General features: G+C 43.5%; 1 protein-coding gene across 2 annotated transcripts in view; it reads left to right on the top strand.

Annotated features, from left to right (window-relative positions):
• The window catches only part of VANGL1 (VANGL planar cell polarity protein 1), a 43,630-nt gene extending 28,280 nt beyond the window's left edge, over positions 1 to 15,350 (top strand). For both annotated transcript variants that reach the window (XM_066616958.1, XM_066616959.1), the window contains 2 exons: positions 5,185 to 5,419; positions 7,268 to 15,350. In XM_066616958.1, coding sequence (XP_066473055.1) covers positions 5,185 to 5,419; positions 7,268 to 7,528 — 496 coding nt within the window. In that variant the 3' untranslated portion in view covers positions 7,529 to 15,350. The remainder of the gene's footprint in view (positions 1 to 5,184; positions 5,420 to 7,267) is intronic.
• The last annotated feature ends 1,971 nt before the right edge of the window (positions 15,351 to 17,321 follow it).

Genomic DNA, 17,321 nt, shown 5'->3' with positions numbered 1-17,321 from the left:
CTCTCTGTACTTCCATAGCAGAGGTGGCCAAAACCCAGCTCATGAGCCACATACACCTCTTTGGCATAAAACGTGTGACTTGCGGAAATATGTTGGCTGAGCTACTTTTTGCATTACAGTTAATATAAAAGGTAAATTTAAAAAGCTTTGTAATTATTTACTGGTACAAATTGAGAGTCCAGTTTATCCCCACATACCCAGTTTATACCCATTTACCAGGTTTATCCAGTTTATACTGGATTAAAATGTAAGTTTAATGTCCATGATGAACAAATATGTTTAAGAATTTAAATATTGCGGATCTCGAACATCTGAAGTTTTTGTACGTAGCTCTTCCGTTTAAAGAAGTTTGGCCTCCCCTGCCTTACAGTGTCCATTTAAATGGGGAAGGGGAAGGGAGAGACTGAACGAAAGGAAGAAGCAAAAGCCATCAGTGGTTCAGAGAGGCAGCTGCGACCAGAGTAGAGCTCATGGCTCAGTTCAGACGGCTAACCTGGCAAATGATGGCACTTACTTGAACTCCCCTGGCCTGGACAGAAAGTTTTCCTGGCAGGCTGAACTCACAGCTGCCGCAGCATGTTTCCATGTTGTGTCTGAAGAACGGATGTATGGTGAAAGATGAGGCTAGAAGGGCAGGATAGAGTTAGACATGGGAGGAGAATCTTTCCCTAGTTGTAGTGGAGGAAGTGGGGCATGTGGTTCCCTTGCCTTGGACTGACCCTGCAATTGAAGTAGGGCAATTGACCCTGCAACTGACCCTCTCGGTCCCATGCTGGTTTTGCTTTGCTATGAGACACTTACCTCAGTTCTGTGATGTCAGCTGTAGTTGCAAAAGGAGACCATTTAACAGAAAGCTTGCTGCAACTTCCCTGTTGCTCAAGAAGATCAGAACTAGAATAGCTGGGATTCAAGGGGTCATCTGAACACTACTTAATCAATGTCATTTCCCTTCGCTCACAGTCCATAACACAGCCTGGGGAAACTGGTCGGCACCTTAAGCAGTCTGAGTGGACTGAATACTGGGAGGGGAGCAGTTCATAAGCATGGTCCTAAGTCTCCAGAAAGTTTCTCAAGGGGGACCTGTTTGACAGCATCAGTTGCCAGTACAGTTAGGGAGAGGTTGCAGCTTGGTGAGAAAACAGTACACATAAGGTCCCGAGTTCCGTTCCCAGCAGATTAAGTAACAAGAACTGGGAATGGTCCTCCACCTCACTCACTACTCCACACGTAGTTCCATGCAGGCAGAAAAAGCAGGACGGGTATTAAGGCCGTGAGGGGCTGTGTTTGGCTTGATGGGTTGCAGAGAGTGAACTGCAAATCAAGAAGTCCTTGGTTTACATCTCACCTCTGCTCTGCTCCCAGTCTTAGCTCCCCAGTTGCAATATGAGGTGATAATTCTTGTCTTTACAGGGTGATTGTAAGACTTGCATCAGGATAATGCTTGTGAAGTACTTTGCACATCCAGTAAGCATGGTCATACCAGCTGGTTAATGGCAGTGCTGGCCTTGATGTTCTTCATACTAGTGACAACCACTTACCAGTGTCTCTGTAGTGTAGTCCATGCTCACTTGGTTGCTCACAATACAGGACAGAATAGTGGCACTGTAGCACATCACAGTATAGCCCCACATATCTGGAGATCAGTTTCATCTATAGAGACTTGGTAATTAAAATAATGCTGTTTTCAAAACTGGCTTGTTAAGAGACTGAGTGCCCAATCCTATTCAACTTTCCAGCACCAGTGCAGCCATACCAACAGGGCATGTGCACATCCTGTGGGGGTAGTCACGGTGGTCTCTTCAGGGTAAGGGAACATCATTACTAGAAAGTTGGACAGGATTGGACCCTGAAGGTTTGTGCAAACCAGACACATCATGCTGAAAGTTACAGAAAGATGCATGTCTTTGGGGGGAAGAAGAGGAAAAGCTTGGAAATTCTTGAGTAAGGGGGCATTGGAGGAGATTGATCAGCTGAAAGGGTTTTGTTCCAGCACTGAGGCATGGGAGGACAGAGTTTGGGTGGATCTGACATTTCTGTGCCACTGTCTCATAGTCCTGCCTGCAGGCTGTTCTGGAATTGACTCATTTGTTTTTTTGGAAAGATACAATCATCAACCAGCAGGATTAGAAAGCTTTCAGTAGAGGTTTTTTAGTCCAGCTCTGATTTATCTCTGTGCTTTGTAGTATTTGTTCAGCCAGAGAGGCGTTGACATTCCCTGAAGAAGGAACAAAGCTGTAATCAACTCTTTTGCCAGCCTGAAAGCATCCATAAAGAAATATTGTAGATAAGCTTTACTCAGAGACACAAAACAGAACCAAACCCTCGTACTTTCAGTTCAGGCCTTGACTAATGTGAACTGGGTCTAAATGTGCTCATTTGGAGGGCCTTGTTCACACTGGAGGCTTTCTGCATGGCAAAAGGGAAAGGGCTTGCACTGTTCTTCTACCATACTATTTCAGTACTGTATGCCCTTTCTCTGGACCTATATTGGTCCAGCTTACCCGGAGTGTTGCTGTTCGAATCTGGCAGATGGGTGAGCGAGATGGTAAGAAATCTGTTTTACAGAGCCAGTTTACTTGAGTTAGCCTTTTCACATCCACATGGATGGCCTATATTGGTTATATAAACTGCTGGCATCCTATGTTAATCTCCTCCTCTCATGGTCATGGATTTTTTTTCTGCCCAGCCACATATTAAACGTGTATTTCCTATAAAGAGGTTTCTTTCAAAAGAACTTGAATTTAGTCCATAACACTGCTTTGATATGTATACTCTGCAATTTGGAGAAGTAACCAGATAAATCCAGGCCTGAACTGGATTTCCTGGAGAATTGCTTCTATTTTTATCTGCTGTGGGTGGAGTGGGCCTTCCTGTCACCTGTGACTGTTCTACAGGCTGTGTATACTCTCAGGCTGGTGAAAGATTTACTACTGGCTTTGTTCCTCTGCAAGGAATTTAAGATTGGAATTTTTAATGACCTGAGGGCCAAACTAGACATGGTGTTGTCACTCTCTTGCTTAACTAAGCAAATAACATGGGGGGCGGGGTTGATTTAGTCCAAGAAAATGGTGCAAGGGGAGAGGATTCAAACCCCCCCCCCATCATGCCAACAACTCACACGAATCAACCCAGTTGCTTTGCTTTCAAAATTAGTTAAGTGAGTGGTTCATTCATGGAACTCCAGTGTCTTTTCTGGTTTGGTTCTAACTTCATAGCTCTGTCATGGAATGTGATTTTTTGTTTAATATTAATCAACAAAGTTGTTAACATAGCAAAAGGAATAGGAATACGGTTCTCTGTTCCAAAGGGGCACACAATCTTAAAAAGCAGTGTGAGAGAAACACCAGCAAACCTAGGATTGCTATCAACGATTTAGGAGTAGCCTGTTTAGGATTAACTTGGAGTTTCCAAGAATCAGCATCAGTCTCCAGATGACTACTGAAAGCAGTCCTGGAAATTTTATCAGGGACTTCAGGAATTTTCAGCAAGTAGATAATGTTGGGGAGGGGGGAGATCTGCAGCATTCACTTCAGAGCTGGCAACCCTACAGCCAACAGCTGTGGGAGAGACACTATACTGGGATGAATAGGGATAATTTCTTTCCCGCTTGCTAAATATGAGAGCCACTACTTTAAAAGGTACTTCTTAGACTAGCTCTGCTCTCGTCATCGGTCTCTGTTTGCTTGTTGCAGTAACTCGCAAGCCTTTTCTTGCATTTGCAAGGCAGTGGCCTGAGTTTGTTTGCTCAGGTGCACAAGACCTGCTCAGTCGGTAAAGGTAGCTGAATGTAGCCACTTGAGAAAACCTGCCTGGAGCACAAGTAAAAGGTGCCCCACTCCAGCGACAGCTCCCTCCAATAGAATTGATGGCTATAGAGACCACAGAGCTCAAGCTATTCTGTTTCAGAAGTACATCTCTGATCACTTTCAGGGAACATGCCCTGCCAGTACAGAGTAGAGCCATAGACTCGCCTGCCAACGACAAGAAGAAGCCTTCCCCCTCTAAATCGTCCAGAGTGGCTCTGCAAGAACAAAAATGGCACCCCCACAGCTATGGCAGCAGGGATGCTGTATACTGTGGGGCAGAAGTGGGAGAGGGAGCCTGCAGGGTGCAGCCGGTGATTTAAAACCTCAGCTACAGCCAGTAATGAGGTGAATGAGGTTGTGTTAGTAGAACCATAGGTTCCAAGTCATGAGAAGTAGTGGTTCCACTGTACTCCACAATGGTCATCCCTCATCTATAATACTGTGTCCAGTTCTGGGTACCACACTTTGAGGAGGATTCAGCCAAACTGGAGCAGGTTCGAAGAAAGGATGATCAGGGGTCTAGAAAACAAGTCCTGTGTGGAAAGGTTGAATAAACTCAGTATTTTTAACCTGGAGAAAACTGAGGGGGTCATGATGGAATTCTTCAAATACCTGAAGTGCTGTCACATGGAAGAGGGCAAATATTTGTTCTCTGTCAGAGAGAACCAGGACAGAAATCACCCATCCTGCAGCATAAGTTATTTAGATCTAGAGCAGGACTGGATCTAATGAGCTTATATTGCAAGAGGGGAGATTTCAGTTACAAATCCGGAAGAAATTATCAACAGTAAGAGTGGTTCAACAATGGAGCTGAGGGAAGGGGTTGATTCTCCCTTGCTGGAGGTCTTCAGGCAGAGGCTTGACAGTCACCTTTTGGAGATGCTCTAGAGAGGATTTTCCTGCTTCAAGCAAGGGGTTGGACTAGATGTCCTTGAAGACTTCCTGCCACCTCTGATTTTCTAGTGCAGTGGTTCTCAACCTGTGGGTCCGTGGCCCGCCAGTGGGTCATAACCCAATTTTTGTGGTCCATTGAACTGACAGGGCAGATTAGGCTATGTGCATCAAGGGTTAAACAATCTGCTCCTTGTGGGGAGCACTGCTGCCCAATCACCATTATAGCCACAGGGTCACTGGTAAAGTGAGCGACTGGTAAAGTGAAACTTTTTTATGTGGGTCTCAATGCCAAAAAGTTTGGGAACTACTACTATAGTGGATATAAGCAGTGCATTTTAAATGCTATTCAAATATTCTGAATGAGGCTGACCATCAGTATTTTAAAAGTGCTACTATGGATGGGACCCCCTTCTGTTAATGCTTCATACAGAGGTTTGAACTTTCCATCTGAACACAATGCCTCTTCCGCTTCCGTGCTGTGCAGGCTTGTAGTAGCAGTTGAAGAATCGTTCACCCACATTAAGCGCCTACAGGCAGAGGAGCAGCAAAAAGCTCCAGGGGAAGTGATGGATCCACGTGAAGCCGCTCAGGCCATTTTCCCATCCATGGCAAGAGCCCTTCAGAAGTACCTCCACACAACACGGCAGCAGCACTACCACACCATGGAGAGCATCCTGCAGCATCTGGCCTTCTGCATCAGCAACAACATGACTCCAAAGGTATGGTAGGAACCGTATGCCACAAAAAGCTGCAGAATTCCATCTGCCTGAGAATCTTGGCTTTTGTTTACTGGCAAAGTCAAGCCAGTTTCTAGCCCTTACTTAATGGTTGCAAAGAGATGCTTAAATGTCCTTCATTGCAATGCCTGGTAAATATCAGAAGCCCTGTGTGTGTGCGCGCCTGATAAGATAGTCATCGTGGGTAGGGGGCATGTTACTACCCCTGAAACTCTTTGACCCTCCCCGTGGCTAGCAAAACTGAATAACTTATGCAAAATAGTGAAGATTACAGCCATTTCCCCCCCCTCTTTCCCACTTGTTTTATGTGCAGAATTCTGCATTTCTAAACATAATTTTTGTGTTTAATTGTAAGAGTTTTGAGATGTGGACACACAACAGTGTGTGTGCTTACACACATGCCCTCTCATTGGGGTGCGTATGGAGGAGTGGGAACAGAAGTTTATAAGTATAAGTATTGGCAGCCTTCAGTCTCGAAAGACTATGGTATCGCACTCTGAAAGGTGGTTCTGGCACAGCGTCTAGTGTGGCTGAAAAGTAAATAAAATATTGGTGTGTAATTTCCCCCTCCCAACTGACTGAGCTCCCTGCTTCCTTTCCCACCCACATTCCTGAGCATGAAGCATACCCTCAGGTATGTTTCTAGAGAATTGGGAGGGACCTCAAGGGGCAGCAACCATGTGCACAGTGTTCTCTTATTACCAAAAGAGTTGGGAAGGAAAATTTATTATTCTTTAAAGGCACAGGAAGACCAGCCCCTACTGTAACCTTCAGAGAGAAAATATAGCCATATATAATGATAATGGGGATAACAGGACTAGGTAACAGTTCAGTATAGAGAACTGTTCTCTATGCTGAGAACCCCTCTCCTTCAAAGAAGAGACTCAGCACCAATACGGCTGCAATGCAGCCCTAAGGTAAGGGAAGGAAAGCACCTTCAAAGGGATTAGACGCTTGGCCTAAGTTTCAGCAAAGCAGTGTCATATCGTCTGTTTGATGTATGAAGTTCCTGATGAAACAGTCTGTAATACAAAATTGGCATCAGGTGGACTTGGCAGGCAAGGCTGCTGGTGGTGGTGGTGACTGGCAGTGCAGTTTATATTGTCCATGATTATAATGTCAGGGTATGGCATACACAGAAAGTAATAAAGGAAAAATATGATTCTTAACACTTGCGCCCTTTCCCCCAATCTTTGTTTCCTTTACAACGCTCAACATCTGCCTTGAGCCTTTTCAGGGGTTTGAGTGTGCATGTATACATGAATTAGCTCTGCTCTGCATACCAGCTTGAGAATGTGGAACAAGCTTGGCATCAAGCATGTTGGCAAATTCCCTGCCCCACCCCAGGGTTTGTATCAAATAAAAATATAAATGGTATCGAGCAAGCACTTGAAAGTGAAACTTGTTCTTCCTGGTATGTGAGGTGAAGGGCTTAGCTACCAAAACACTGAATGGAAAGCTGCCTTTGTACCCACTTAGAGTTCTGCCCAAGCAAAGTTGATGGGGCCCTTTGGCAGAAAGAGGGCTGAAGATGGCCAGGGAGAGATGAGCTGCTGACCTGGCGTAGAAAAGATGACCTTGATCAAGTCTGCACTGCTTCCAGAGCAGTTCGTCTCACTAAGATGCTTTGATAAACTGCCCTGAAATACTAAGATTTCTGTTGTTCGTGGTGAACAGCAAAAGAAAACTGGATGAAATTACCAGCAACAAGAGATACCTGTACTCATACAATTGTAATTTTTTTAGTCCAACACAATTCTAACTTGCAGATGGAATGCCCTGGCTGACACCAAAACTCTTACTTTCTTGGTCTGTCTTTCTTTTCTCTAGGCCTTCTTGGAGCGTTACCTCAACCCAGGGCCAACCTTGGAGTACAATCCGAATCGCTGGTTCTCCAAGCATTGGACACTCGTTAGTGAGGAAGCAGTTACAAAAGGATTAAGGGATGGTAGTGTGTTCGTCCTCAAGTGCTTGGACTTCAGCCTTGTCATTAATGTGAAGAAAGTTCCCTTCATCAAGCTCTCAGAGGAGTTCGTGGACCCCAAATTTCACAAGTTTGCCCTTCGCTTACAGTCTGAAACATCGGTCTAGGAAGGGGACACAGATGTACGTGTGTGGATGAGGGGAGCGTATCTTCAGGCTTTTGGGTGTTTGGGGTTTTTTCTTCCCTTTTGATACTGATTGAAATTGACAGGTGACAGACCAGGAATATTCTTACTGTCTGCACTTTATTTGGAAAGAGAATGGGGGTGCTTTCTTCTAGAATCTCCGAAGATCTGCTCATGAATTGAGTAAGCACATTTGACAGGATTGAAATAGCAATTTGAGTTTGTGCACATTGGAGACTTCTGTGAGCTAGTGAGATGTTCTGCTTCTGCGTGCCACCCTGTTCTTAGATTAAATGGTGTATAGGTGCTGCTCTGCTCTTTCCAGCTTGCTTCTGTATTCCCTGGCAATTTTTTTAATTTTTTGTGGAAACACATTCCTTTGTTTCGAGTGGGTCAGCCATCTGTGTGACTTGACTGAGATATTGCACCAAGCCCTAGTACACAAGCAAACTTGGTTAAGAGCTGCTTATCTTTACAGCTGCTTTGGTTTTGATCCCAAGTACTTGGCATAATAGGTTCACTTCTCCATCTTCTGGAGGTAGTGCAGTGGCTGTTACCATGGCTTATCATTTAGGACGTTATACCAAAGCATAGTTATGTTTGCTTTATGTGCAGGGGAAGTTTGCAGTTTAATCTGTTGGACAATATCTGTTGGGAGGTGAGAAGGCAATTCTGCTTCAGAAGTTTATGTAAGGAAAAATGCATCTACGTACAATGTGGGCTCTTGGCATCCATGGGGGATTTGTTCCAGGACCCCCTGCGGATACCAAAATCCACCTATACCCGAATCCATGGATAATTAAATCCATGAAGGTTTGCACCGTAATGCATTCCTGGCCTTCTGGAGGTTGACTGCAGTCTCCCAGCCGCCTCAGAAGCCTTCGTGGCCACATCTGGGAGGTCCTCTTGAGACTCTCCAGCCACAAGCTGGGCATCAGTGGATGCTCAAATCTGTGGATGATGAGCCCACAAATAAGGAGGGCCTGCTGTATTTCCACCTTAACAGAGGTTGTGTGTGTTCAGGTCTCCGGTTAGTCCTTTCAGCAATCTCTATATTTGATCTGTTTGAAGAGTTACTAATTGTACCTTTTGGAAATATTAAGAGGTTTCACATCTTTCTTTGAGAGTGATCCCAGCCCCAGCAGCTTTTTCCTTCTCCCCCTTCTTTACTGTCACTCCTGCTTCTTCCACTCTGCCTTTTGAAAAGGCAAAGGGCAGGGAGTAGAACAAAGAAATATGGAGATGTTGAGTGTTTCACCACAGCTCTTTAACAAACGTGGAACTTCAAAAACATTAAATTTCAGTCCTAGGGAAAAAATGTGTTCATAGACTTTAAAGAAATAATAATTTTTAAAAAAACATATGTACAACACAACTCATTAAAAAAATCAGTGAGAAGAAAACAATAAGTTTTGTGGCCAGTAATAACAATATATTATTGGCTTTTGTTGACACATCAGGAGTCAGGCCAAATTAAAAATTTTTCCTTGTCTACTAAAAAAAAGTATATTACAATTTTTTTTCTTAATTTTGGGATCATCTCAAACACCCTCTGGACCCCCTTTACAAACCTTCTGGGGCTGAAGGCCCTCCAGGTTAAGAATCTCTGTTGTACAACCATTTGCTTGCTCTATGAGCTTAAGCATCTCTCTTTTTGGAGGAGGGGGCAGTGTGTGTGAAAACTATTTTTGTAAACCTACTGATTTTGCTTTTTCTCTCTGTTGCAGAATAGCTGGGAAGATATGAACTTTAAAAGTCTGACCAATTTTATTATGAAGAAGGGGGTCATGAATATGGGGGTGGGTTCTTCCTGCTTGAAAGGGTTCATATGTTTCCCCCTAGAGAAGAAGAAATTAAACACTTTCTGGCCTTTTTTTCCAGCCTTTTTTCCTATAGGAAAAAGGAGTTTTGACTTTAGAGCAAGGGAATACTTTCAGTGTTAAATAGTATTTGTGACCAAACTGTATTGAGCCTTCTGTTTCCTGAAGGCCTTGCCCTTTGGTTGCCATTGACAGCCAGCCAGTACTTGTGGTTGCCACTGATCACTTCCCCTCCCCTCATTCTTGTCATGCACAGCCATGCCACTTGGATGTAGTGAGAAAATCTCCCTTGTTGTTTCCAGGTGTCTCCAAAGCCTGGCACAAGTGAGAGACTGCCCCCCTTTCCCCTGAGTTCTGCATGTGCCAGAGGACTCTTTGCTCAGAAGGGCAAATTCTGTCTTTCCAGAGATTCTTCCAGCCCCTGGTTTCTCTGTGGTATATGGAAAGCTCTGCGAAGGGGAGAAGTTTCTCATTTCACATTGAGCAGTGGGAGCCAGCAGGAACTAGAAAAGACTTATGGGCGGTGCCGGCCACCTGGCTACAGCATTTCTGGGCTATTGGTTGGTTGCTGCTTGGTTTTTTTTACATGGAATTGTTTGCTGTCCAACATATTGGTTTCAAAGTTCTGCTTGCAGCTGTTCTTGATAAAGAATTCCTTTTAAGGAAAAAAACAACTCCACAAAACTATTCTAATTTCAACAAATGGTACCAACCAGTATAGCCCAACAAGCATATAATACACACACTATTAAGATATGTATGCATAATAAGAACTAATAGTACTTGCCGTATGTTTTACTCAGGTTTCGCGTGTTCCAGTAACTAACAAATGAGACCAAATTCTGCTTGAATACTTGCTCTCGCATGGCGAGAGTGTATTTTTCTATCCTGCACTTATACCTAACACTTATCAATTTCATTAAAACCATCTGCCATTCTTCTTTCAGCTAATTCTCCAAACTGGGAAGCAACCTGTTGTTCAGCATTTTGCCAGGACTTTAGGTGGCAGCAACAAATCACCAGCAAAAGCATTTTTGTTTTGCACCGTGCCTTCTAAAGAACTGATTTTTTATTTTTAAAGAACCGTACAATTTTATAAACACATGGCAGTATTACAGCATGTTTCCTATCATGTTTATATGATGTTTAGCTTTCATATGCCTCTGAAAGTAGTTGACATTGGTAGTTTTCTATTTCAAGCCATGCCGTGTGTAGAATCTGGCAAGGTATAGTACCAACATGTTGCAAAAATCCCTGTGATGTGTTCAGTTGATACTTAGGGTCCATTCTACACATGTAATTCTGATAGCTTTTAGTGAGACATCCATGTGATATTTCTGTAGGCTTTCAGGGGGCTTTTTCCTGCTAGGAATGTGTTTTTATCCTCCAGGTGGTGTTTTAAAAGACTATTTTTTAATCAAACTGCTGGAATATTTGGAATCACATCTCAATTGTATTTAGCTTCGTGGCAGGTTCATCCCTGGAGCTGAATTTCCAAGATGAGTTTCTTCTGCCCTTCTTATAGTCACTTAGGATAAAAGAGCTTAAGTGAAAAGTAATCCCACCCTAGACACAGCCATGGAGCGGGATTAGAAGAAAGAAACTGACTTGCGCCCCATGCCAACAAGCTCACACTCTTAAGCAAGAGCGTAGTCCTTACTTAAACATGGCACCACAGGTGCTTACAGAGTCCAAGTTTGGAGTCTCATGCCATAAATGCTCGCTTCATGATGTGGCCTTGTTAAGAGCTGAAGGGCTGTGGCTTTTGCTATTGTGCTTCTCCCCGCCCCTTCCAGTTCAGCATTACAGTATATGATGAAGCCAAGGTGTTTAGACTTACACAGCATGGGAGGGTATGCCAGGGAGAGATCATTCTCATGACTGATTCTTTCCCTTTGCTTCATCTAAGTACCCTGAGTTTTTATTTAATGAGCATATTTGGTCCGTCTCAAACTGAAACATACCTGATAGTTGACTCTTTTAAAAAAATCACTTTTTTAAAAGAAGAAAGCAGCTCTATTTGGTGCCTTCATTGTTACATATCCACTTTGGAGAAACTGCTGTAGTCGTGCAACCACTCTCTAAGAAGAAATTTCTTTCCAATGTTTTGCCTGGAAGCATCTAGATTGTAAGGAATGCTGGGTGAGCCCTGATGATATCCACATTTTGGCGCCATTTATTTTGAGGCCAAATCCATCCCTGGAGTGTATTTCAAGCACCAGTGACCTTTTCCTTCTCTTTTCCTTTCCCAATTCCCTGAAATCTGGAGGTTATTTGCTCAGGAAATGTTCCCTTCCTTCGTATTTTATGTATATTTGTGTGTTGAATGCCTGTGAAACTGTATAAAAAGTTATAAAAGAACCAAATAGAAACAATGGAGGCTGTTTTGGCCTTTGGGAAGTTGTTGCTTCCAATTACCTTCATCTCCCAATTTAAAATGCTGTAATAGATCTTGACTTTTCTCTTGAACAAAATTCCCACCAAGTATGTGTGTCATTGAAAGGCTCTGGCCTGTTGCAATACCTTAGATGCTTAAAACCCAAATGAGAGAGAGAGAGAGAGAGAGAGAGAGGACCTCTCCCCCTTTGTCTGGTATGTTTACATTTGCATTCCCTTGAGAATGCAAAGTTGGCAGAATGGTTAGAGTTGGGGCTCCCATGGTGTGTCTTTCTCCATTAGTCACAGGTTTTTCTTTGTGACTGTAGAGGAGTCACTTCTGTTTCTCTGGCTGGTTGGTTTTCCTAGTTGCCTCCTATTTCTTGTTTGATTCTGCCTATTCTATGAGGGCATTGTAAAGTTGTAATTGATCCTTCTAAAACTGTTCTCAGGTCAACATAGTGGCCTGAAAAGTGCCTACAGACACATGTGCCGTACAAACAGTAACTCTAAAACAGTAACACTGAAGGTTGTTTTTAGGGAAATAAAGCAGCAGATTTTCGTTCAGTGTTGGGGAAATGTTTTGGACCAATTCACTCTGGGCTAATTTCTTAGTTTACCCATGAAGGGCTTTTGTGCGATGGAATGCCAAACCAGTAACATCTGTACCCAGGAACCAGTATGTCCAAAGGCTAAGCAGCATTAGCTTGGGGAGTAACCATGCAATCCACCAATCAAATGGTTGCAGTTGTTATGGAAGTAGCATGGGGCCTAACTATCCAAGCGTAGTTAGAACATAAGAACAGCCCCGCTGGATCAGGCCATAGGCCCATGTAGTCCAGCTTCCTGTATCTCACAGCAGCCCACCAAATGTCCCAGGGAGCACACCAGATAACAAGAGACCTCATCCTGGTGCCCTCCCTTGCATCTGGCTTTCTGACATAGCCCATTTCTAAAATCAGGAGGTTGCGCATACACATCATGGCTTGTACCCCGTAATGGATTTTTCCTCCAGAAACTTGTCCAATCCCTTTTTAAAGGCATCCAGGCCAGATGCCGTCACCACATCCTGTGGCAAGGAGTTCCACAGACCAACCACACGCTGAGTAAAGAAATATTTCCTTTTGTCTGTCCTAACCCGCCCAACACTCAATTTTAGTGAATGTCCCCTGGTTCTGGTATAGTTCCCACACTATGACAGTAATGTAGAGATCTGCCCTTGTTTACTTGCACTGTGGAGTTTTAGGTGCCTTCTTACCTAATGTCAACTAGTCAGTTTGCAGGCAATGACCTCACGTTGTCCATGGTATTGGCTCGGCCAAAAAAAGATTAAACCAATATTTCTTTAATCACCAGCACAGTTTAAAAAGCTTTACAAATGGGAGTGGCGATTTTTACATTCAAAGCACTGTTCAGGAGTTAAATTGTTGAAAACTTGCTTGGGCTGGCTTTACTGTTCTAAAATTGGGTGGTCCTACCTGCTGGTGTTTTTCTTCAGCTCTTTGTTTACCTGCATTGGTGATTTCTAGGACCACTTTGTTGACCAGTGGTGTGTGGGGAAGGAGAGGTGGGGGGAAGGACATGTGGTGGAATCCATGTGTATCCATGGGAGGGGAGTGTGACTACAGCTCTGTGTGTTTTCCTCTGTATGGTCGTGCGGTTGAGTCAGTAGCCATGCAAAAAATGTTTCATCCTTGTATAAATTAATGTAATTGGCCTCACCCTGCCTCTTTAAAACTGACACTTTGCCGTAATTGTATTTGGGTGCAGAATTGTAGTGTAGCAGTAAACCCCTGCACTGTATTGGGGAAAAACTGGGAGTTTTTTTTACATACAAGAGATTTGCCTGATCAGACTGGAGAGAGAGAAGATTTTGTTCCATATGCTGCTGAAGGCTCTTTTGCACATGTTACAGTTTCCTGTACAGTTTGTGCTGTACTGCATGTACATGAGAGTGCACCCACTTCTACTTCACTACAGAGGGCAGGAGGTCTGGTCTAGAGGGTAGAGCCTCCGTCTGCCTGAAGATAACATCCACAAGGTCGCCAGTTCGAGGCCACCGGCACCGTGCGACCTTGGAGCAGCTGACAAGCTGAAGCCAAGCAATTCCATCTGCTCTGAGCGTGGGAGGATGGAGGCCAGAATGTGAAGCCAGATCGGAATGAAACACCTTGAATGTAGTAGTTCTTGAAAGAAAGAACCTTCTTTGAAATTGTAAAAATCCCTATTTAAATAGGGATTTAGATAAAGCCTGCCTATGTAAACCGCCTTGAATAAAGTCTTGAATAAAGACCAAGAAAGGCGGTATATAAATACCTGTTATTATTATTATTATTATTACAGAGCACAAAACTGTGCTGGAAAAACTGATCAGTTGTGACTTCCCAACACATGTGCTCAATGCATGTAGTAATAATAATCCCTTCTATATTTAGAAGAGATAAGAATTGGGACTTGGACACACATCCCAATACTGTATGTGTCTCACAGCTGGGTCATCTTTGCATGTAGACAGCACCTGTGTGAATGGGTGCCTTCACATGGGGTGCCATATATGCCAACTCTGAAATAGCAGTGTGTGAATAGCAGCACTGTAAACAACAGAAGTGACTCCAGCTATGGAAATCTGTGTAGCAGCCATGTGGAGATTCTTATAAACGCAAAATAGCATGTCCATGTGAGCTTGACCTGCGTACCTGAGATGATCAGGAGGCCACTGTGTTCCTGTCATAAGACACTGTAACCACTGATACTACATAGACCCCTTTCCTTTCACATAAGTTAGGGTGATGAAATTCACACCCCACATCTTCACCTCTTTTAGGATCATTGTTTATCAGGCACATGGGAATGAAGACTTTGGGACTGAGGAGGAGTTAACCCCACTTGTCCATCATTGGTGGCATAAATAATGATCACTGATTCGATCACTTTCATGTTATTTCAGGTGATCAAGAGCCGAGGGGGGTTCCATGTCAATAATGCCATGCCCTGAGCATATCAACTGTATTCATAAGAACAGCTAACATTAAATTACAGGCAGATACACGGGGCCTTCATTTAAAGTGTGCCAAAACATTGACTCTGGTTGTTGTGACCAAGACACACACATGGAGGGTGCTGTCTAACCTTATGGGCAGACTATGCCGCACTTGGCGATTGTGCTGTGCCATTTGCATAGACCTAACTGTGAAGTATTTTTACTCTCATTGGTGCCTGTTAACGTTATTTAATCCAGCATTATTGCATATTGGGGGTGGGTATTTCGTGCTGAACACTTTTCTCTTTGGTCACTGTGCACTGTTCAGCCTGTCAATTCTTTCTGCTCAAACTGTATTTACGATAATCTTTTTAGTCTTTTTTTTTTTCTAATGGACAGCTTCTCTGCACTCGTAACTTTAATGTCATATACAGTGTGGAATAATGTTATTGTTCTGATTGTAGATTGAAGTCGAGTTAAGTGGATTCCTGTTTGTCTGTAACATTGACTGCACTGTGTTGTCGAGCACCATCAAGTATTTGGAATGAAGCTAGGTTCTTACCTTTAATAGCTGGTGTTTTTTGAATTGGAACACTGAGACCATTTTACACTTTGCATATTTTGTACAGTTAACTTGAAATAAAATGAAATGTTTGAGTGTGGTGTTGGCATTTTTAAATGATATTAAGAAAGCACCGGAAAAGAACCATTTCAGAACCGATTCAAAAGAATTCAGAAAACAATACACACATTCATGGATTTTCAGGCTCAAAATCTGGAGCAAATATGGCATATAAACAGTTTTAAAGTAGAAACTACACATGAACTGAAGAACAGCCCTGCTGGTTCAGGCCATAGGCCCATCTAGTCCAGCTTCCTGTATCCCACCAAATGCCCCAGGGAGCGCACAAGACAACAAGAGACCTGCATCCTGGTACCCTCCCTTGCATCTGGCATTTGGACAGCCCATTTCTAAAATCAGGAGGTTGCACATACCCATACTTGTAACCCATGATGGACTTTTCCTACAGCAATTTGTCCAATCTCCTTTTAATGTCATCTAGGCCAGATGCCATCACCATATCCTGTGGCAACTGAGGTCTATATATTATGTGAGAAAGGCCCTTTTCACTTAAACTTCTGTGAGCATATTGCTCAGACCTGTCGTCTTGACTGCAGGAACAAAACAGCCACTAGCATGTGGTTGTAGTTGTTTTGGAACATGTAGGTAATTTAAGATACAGCATTTAGTTCCTGTCCCTGATTGGAGGAAGTGTCCATGTGAAACAGTGTCTGATCTAATTCAGTTTATAGTGATGTCAAGGAACAATGGGAGGACAATTGTGAGCTGGAGTTCTATTAGGCCCTCTAGTGATGAGCACAGGAAATTGCAACAAATGAATTATGGTTGGAGTAGCTGTATATGGAATCCTGGACTTCTTCACTTCTCCCTCCCTCCTTGGACACACAGTGCCCTAAGTCTCACTTCGGTGATCCTGCTCAGCATGTTCATGAAGATGGACAGAACAGAAGGAAGCATAAACATGCTGTCCTGGGAAAAGTCTTGCACAAGCAGGGGAGGGTAGCTTCTGGGGTGTGGCAATCAGGACACTACCATGTGTCTCATTTCTCATTAGAAATGTTGCCTGATAAGCCCCTTTGCCCTCCAGCTGGCGTCTCCCCATCTTCAATTTGCTCCTCTTCAGTTGGGTGGGTTCCTTTGCTGATATGAGGGAAATTGACACTTCCCCCTTCCTTTCTTTCGTGACTGGCCCATCTCTGGCAGCATCTGGCCCAAGTATGCTGCTTTCCTCTCAAGAAGCCTGTGTCCCCATTCATGTCCCCATTCATTTCAATATTTTATTTTTAATATATTAGACTTGATGCTACTGTATATGGGGAAATGTTACAGCCTGTACTTTTAACAAGCTACTATGTGTATTAATATAGTACTGGTATACCGCTTTTCTGGTCATGGGATTACTCCTCTGACTTTATTCGAGGTGGTTCACATAGGCAGGCTATCTAAACCCTTGAGGAGATTTTTACAATAACAAAGTTTCTGTCTTTCAAGAACTGCACAACATTTCAGATGGTTCTTTCATGGTCTGGTTCATGGTCTGAACCATTTCAGATGGTTCTTCTGGCCCCCAGTTGCCTCCCACACTGGCTGATAAGCAGCTCCTTCATCTCTCAGTTGAAGGGCAATCAAGACGCTTCTTCACTCATACCAAAGACCAGGTGGAATAACTCAGCGCAGCTTGTGAGCTGCTTCAAGGTCTCACCATTCACGGAGCTGCTGGTGGCCTCAAACTGGCAACCTTCAGATGTTATCTTCAGGCTAATGGAGGCTCTACCCTCTAGACCAGACCGCCTGCCTTTTAACAATGATAGTATTCTTTTAACTGATAGTAAATGGGACTTAATCTTGTGTAAGTGTGGGTAGGATTGCAGCCTAGGTTTGTTAAAAATTTTCCTGCTTGATGATGTCACTTCCTGTCATAACATCGCTTCTAGTGGGTCCTGACACATTCTTATTCTAAAAAGTGGGTCCCGGTGCTAAATGTGTGAGAACCACTGGAGTACACTATAACTCTACA

Source organism: Tiliqua scincoides, chromosome 2 (assembly GCF_035046505.1).
Source record: "Tiliqua scincoides isolate rTilSci1 chromosome 2, rTilSci1.hap2, whole genome shotgun sequence".
Lineage (NCBI taxonomy): Eukaryota > Metazoa > Chordata > Lepidosauria > Squamata > Scincidae > Tiliqua > Tiliqua scincoides.
This window is presented reverse-complemented; position numbering and strand designations above follow the sequence as displayed.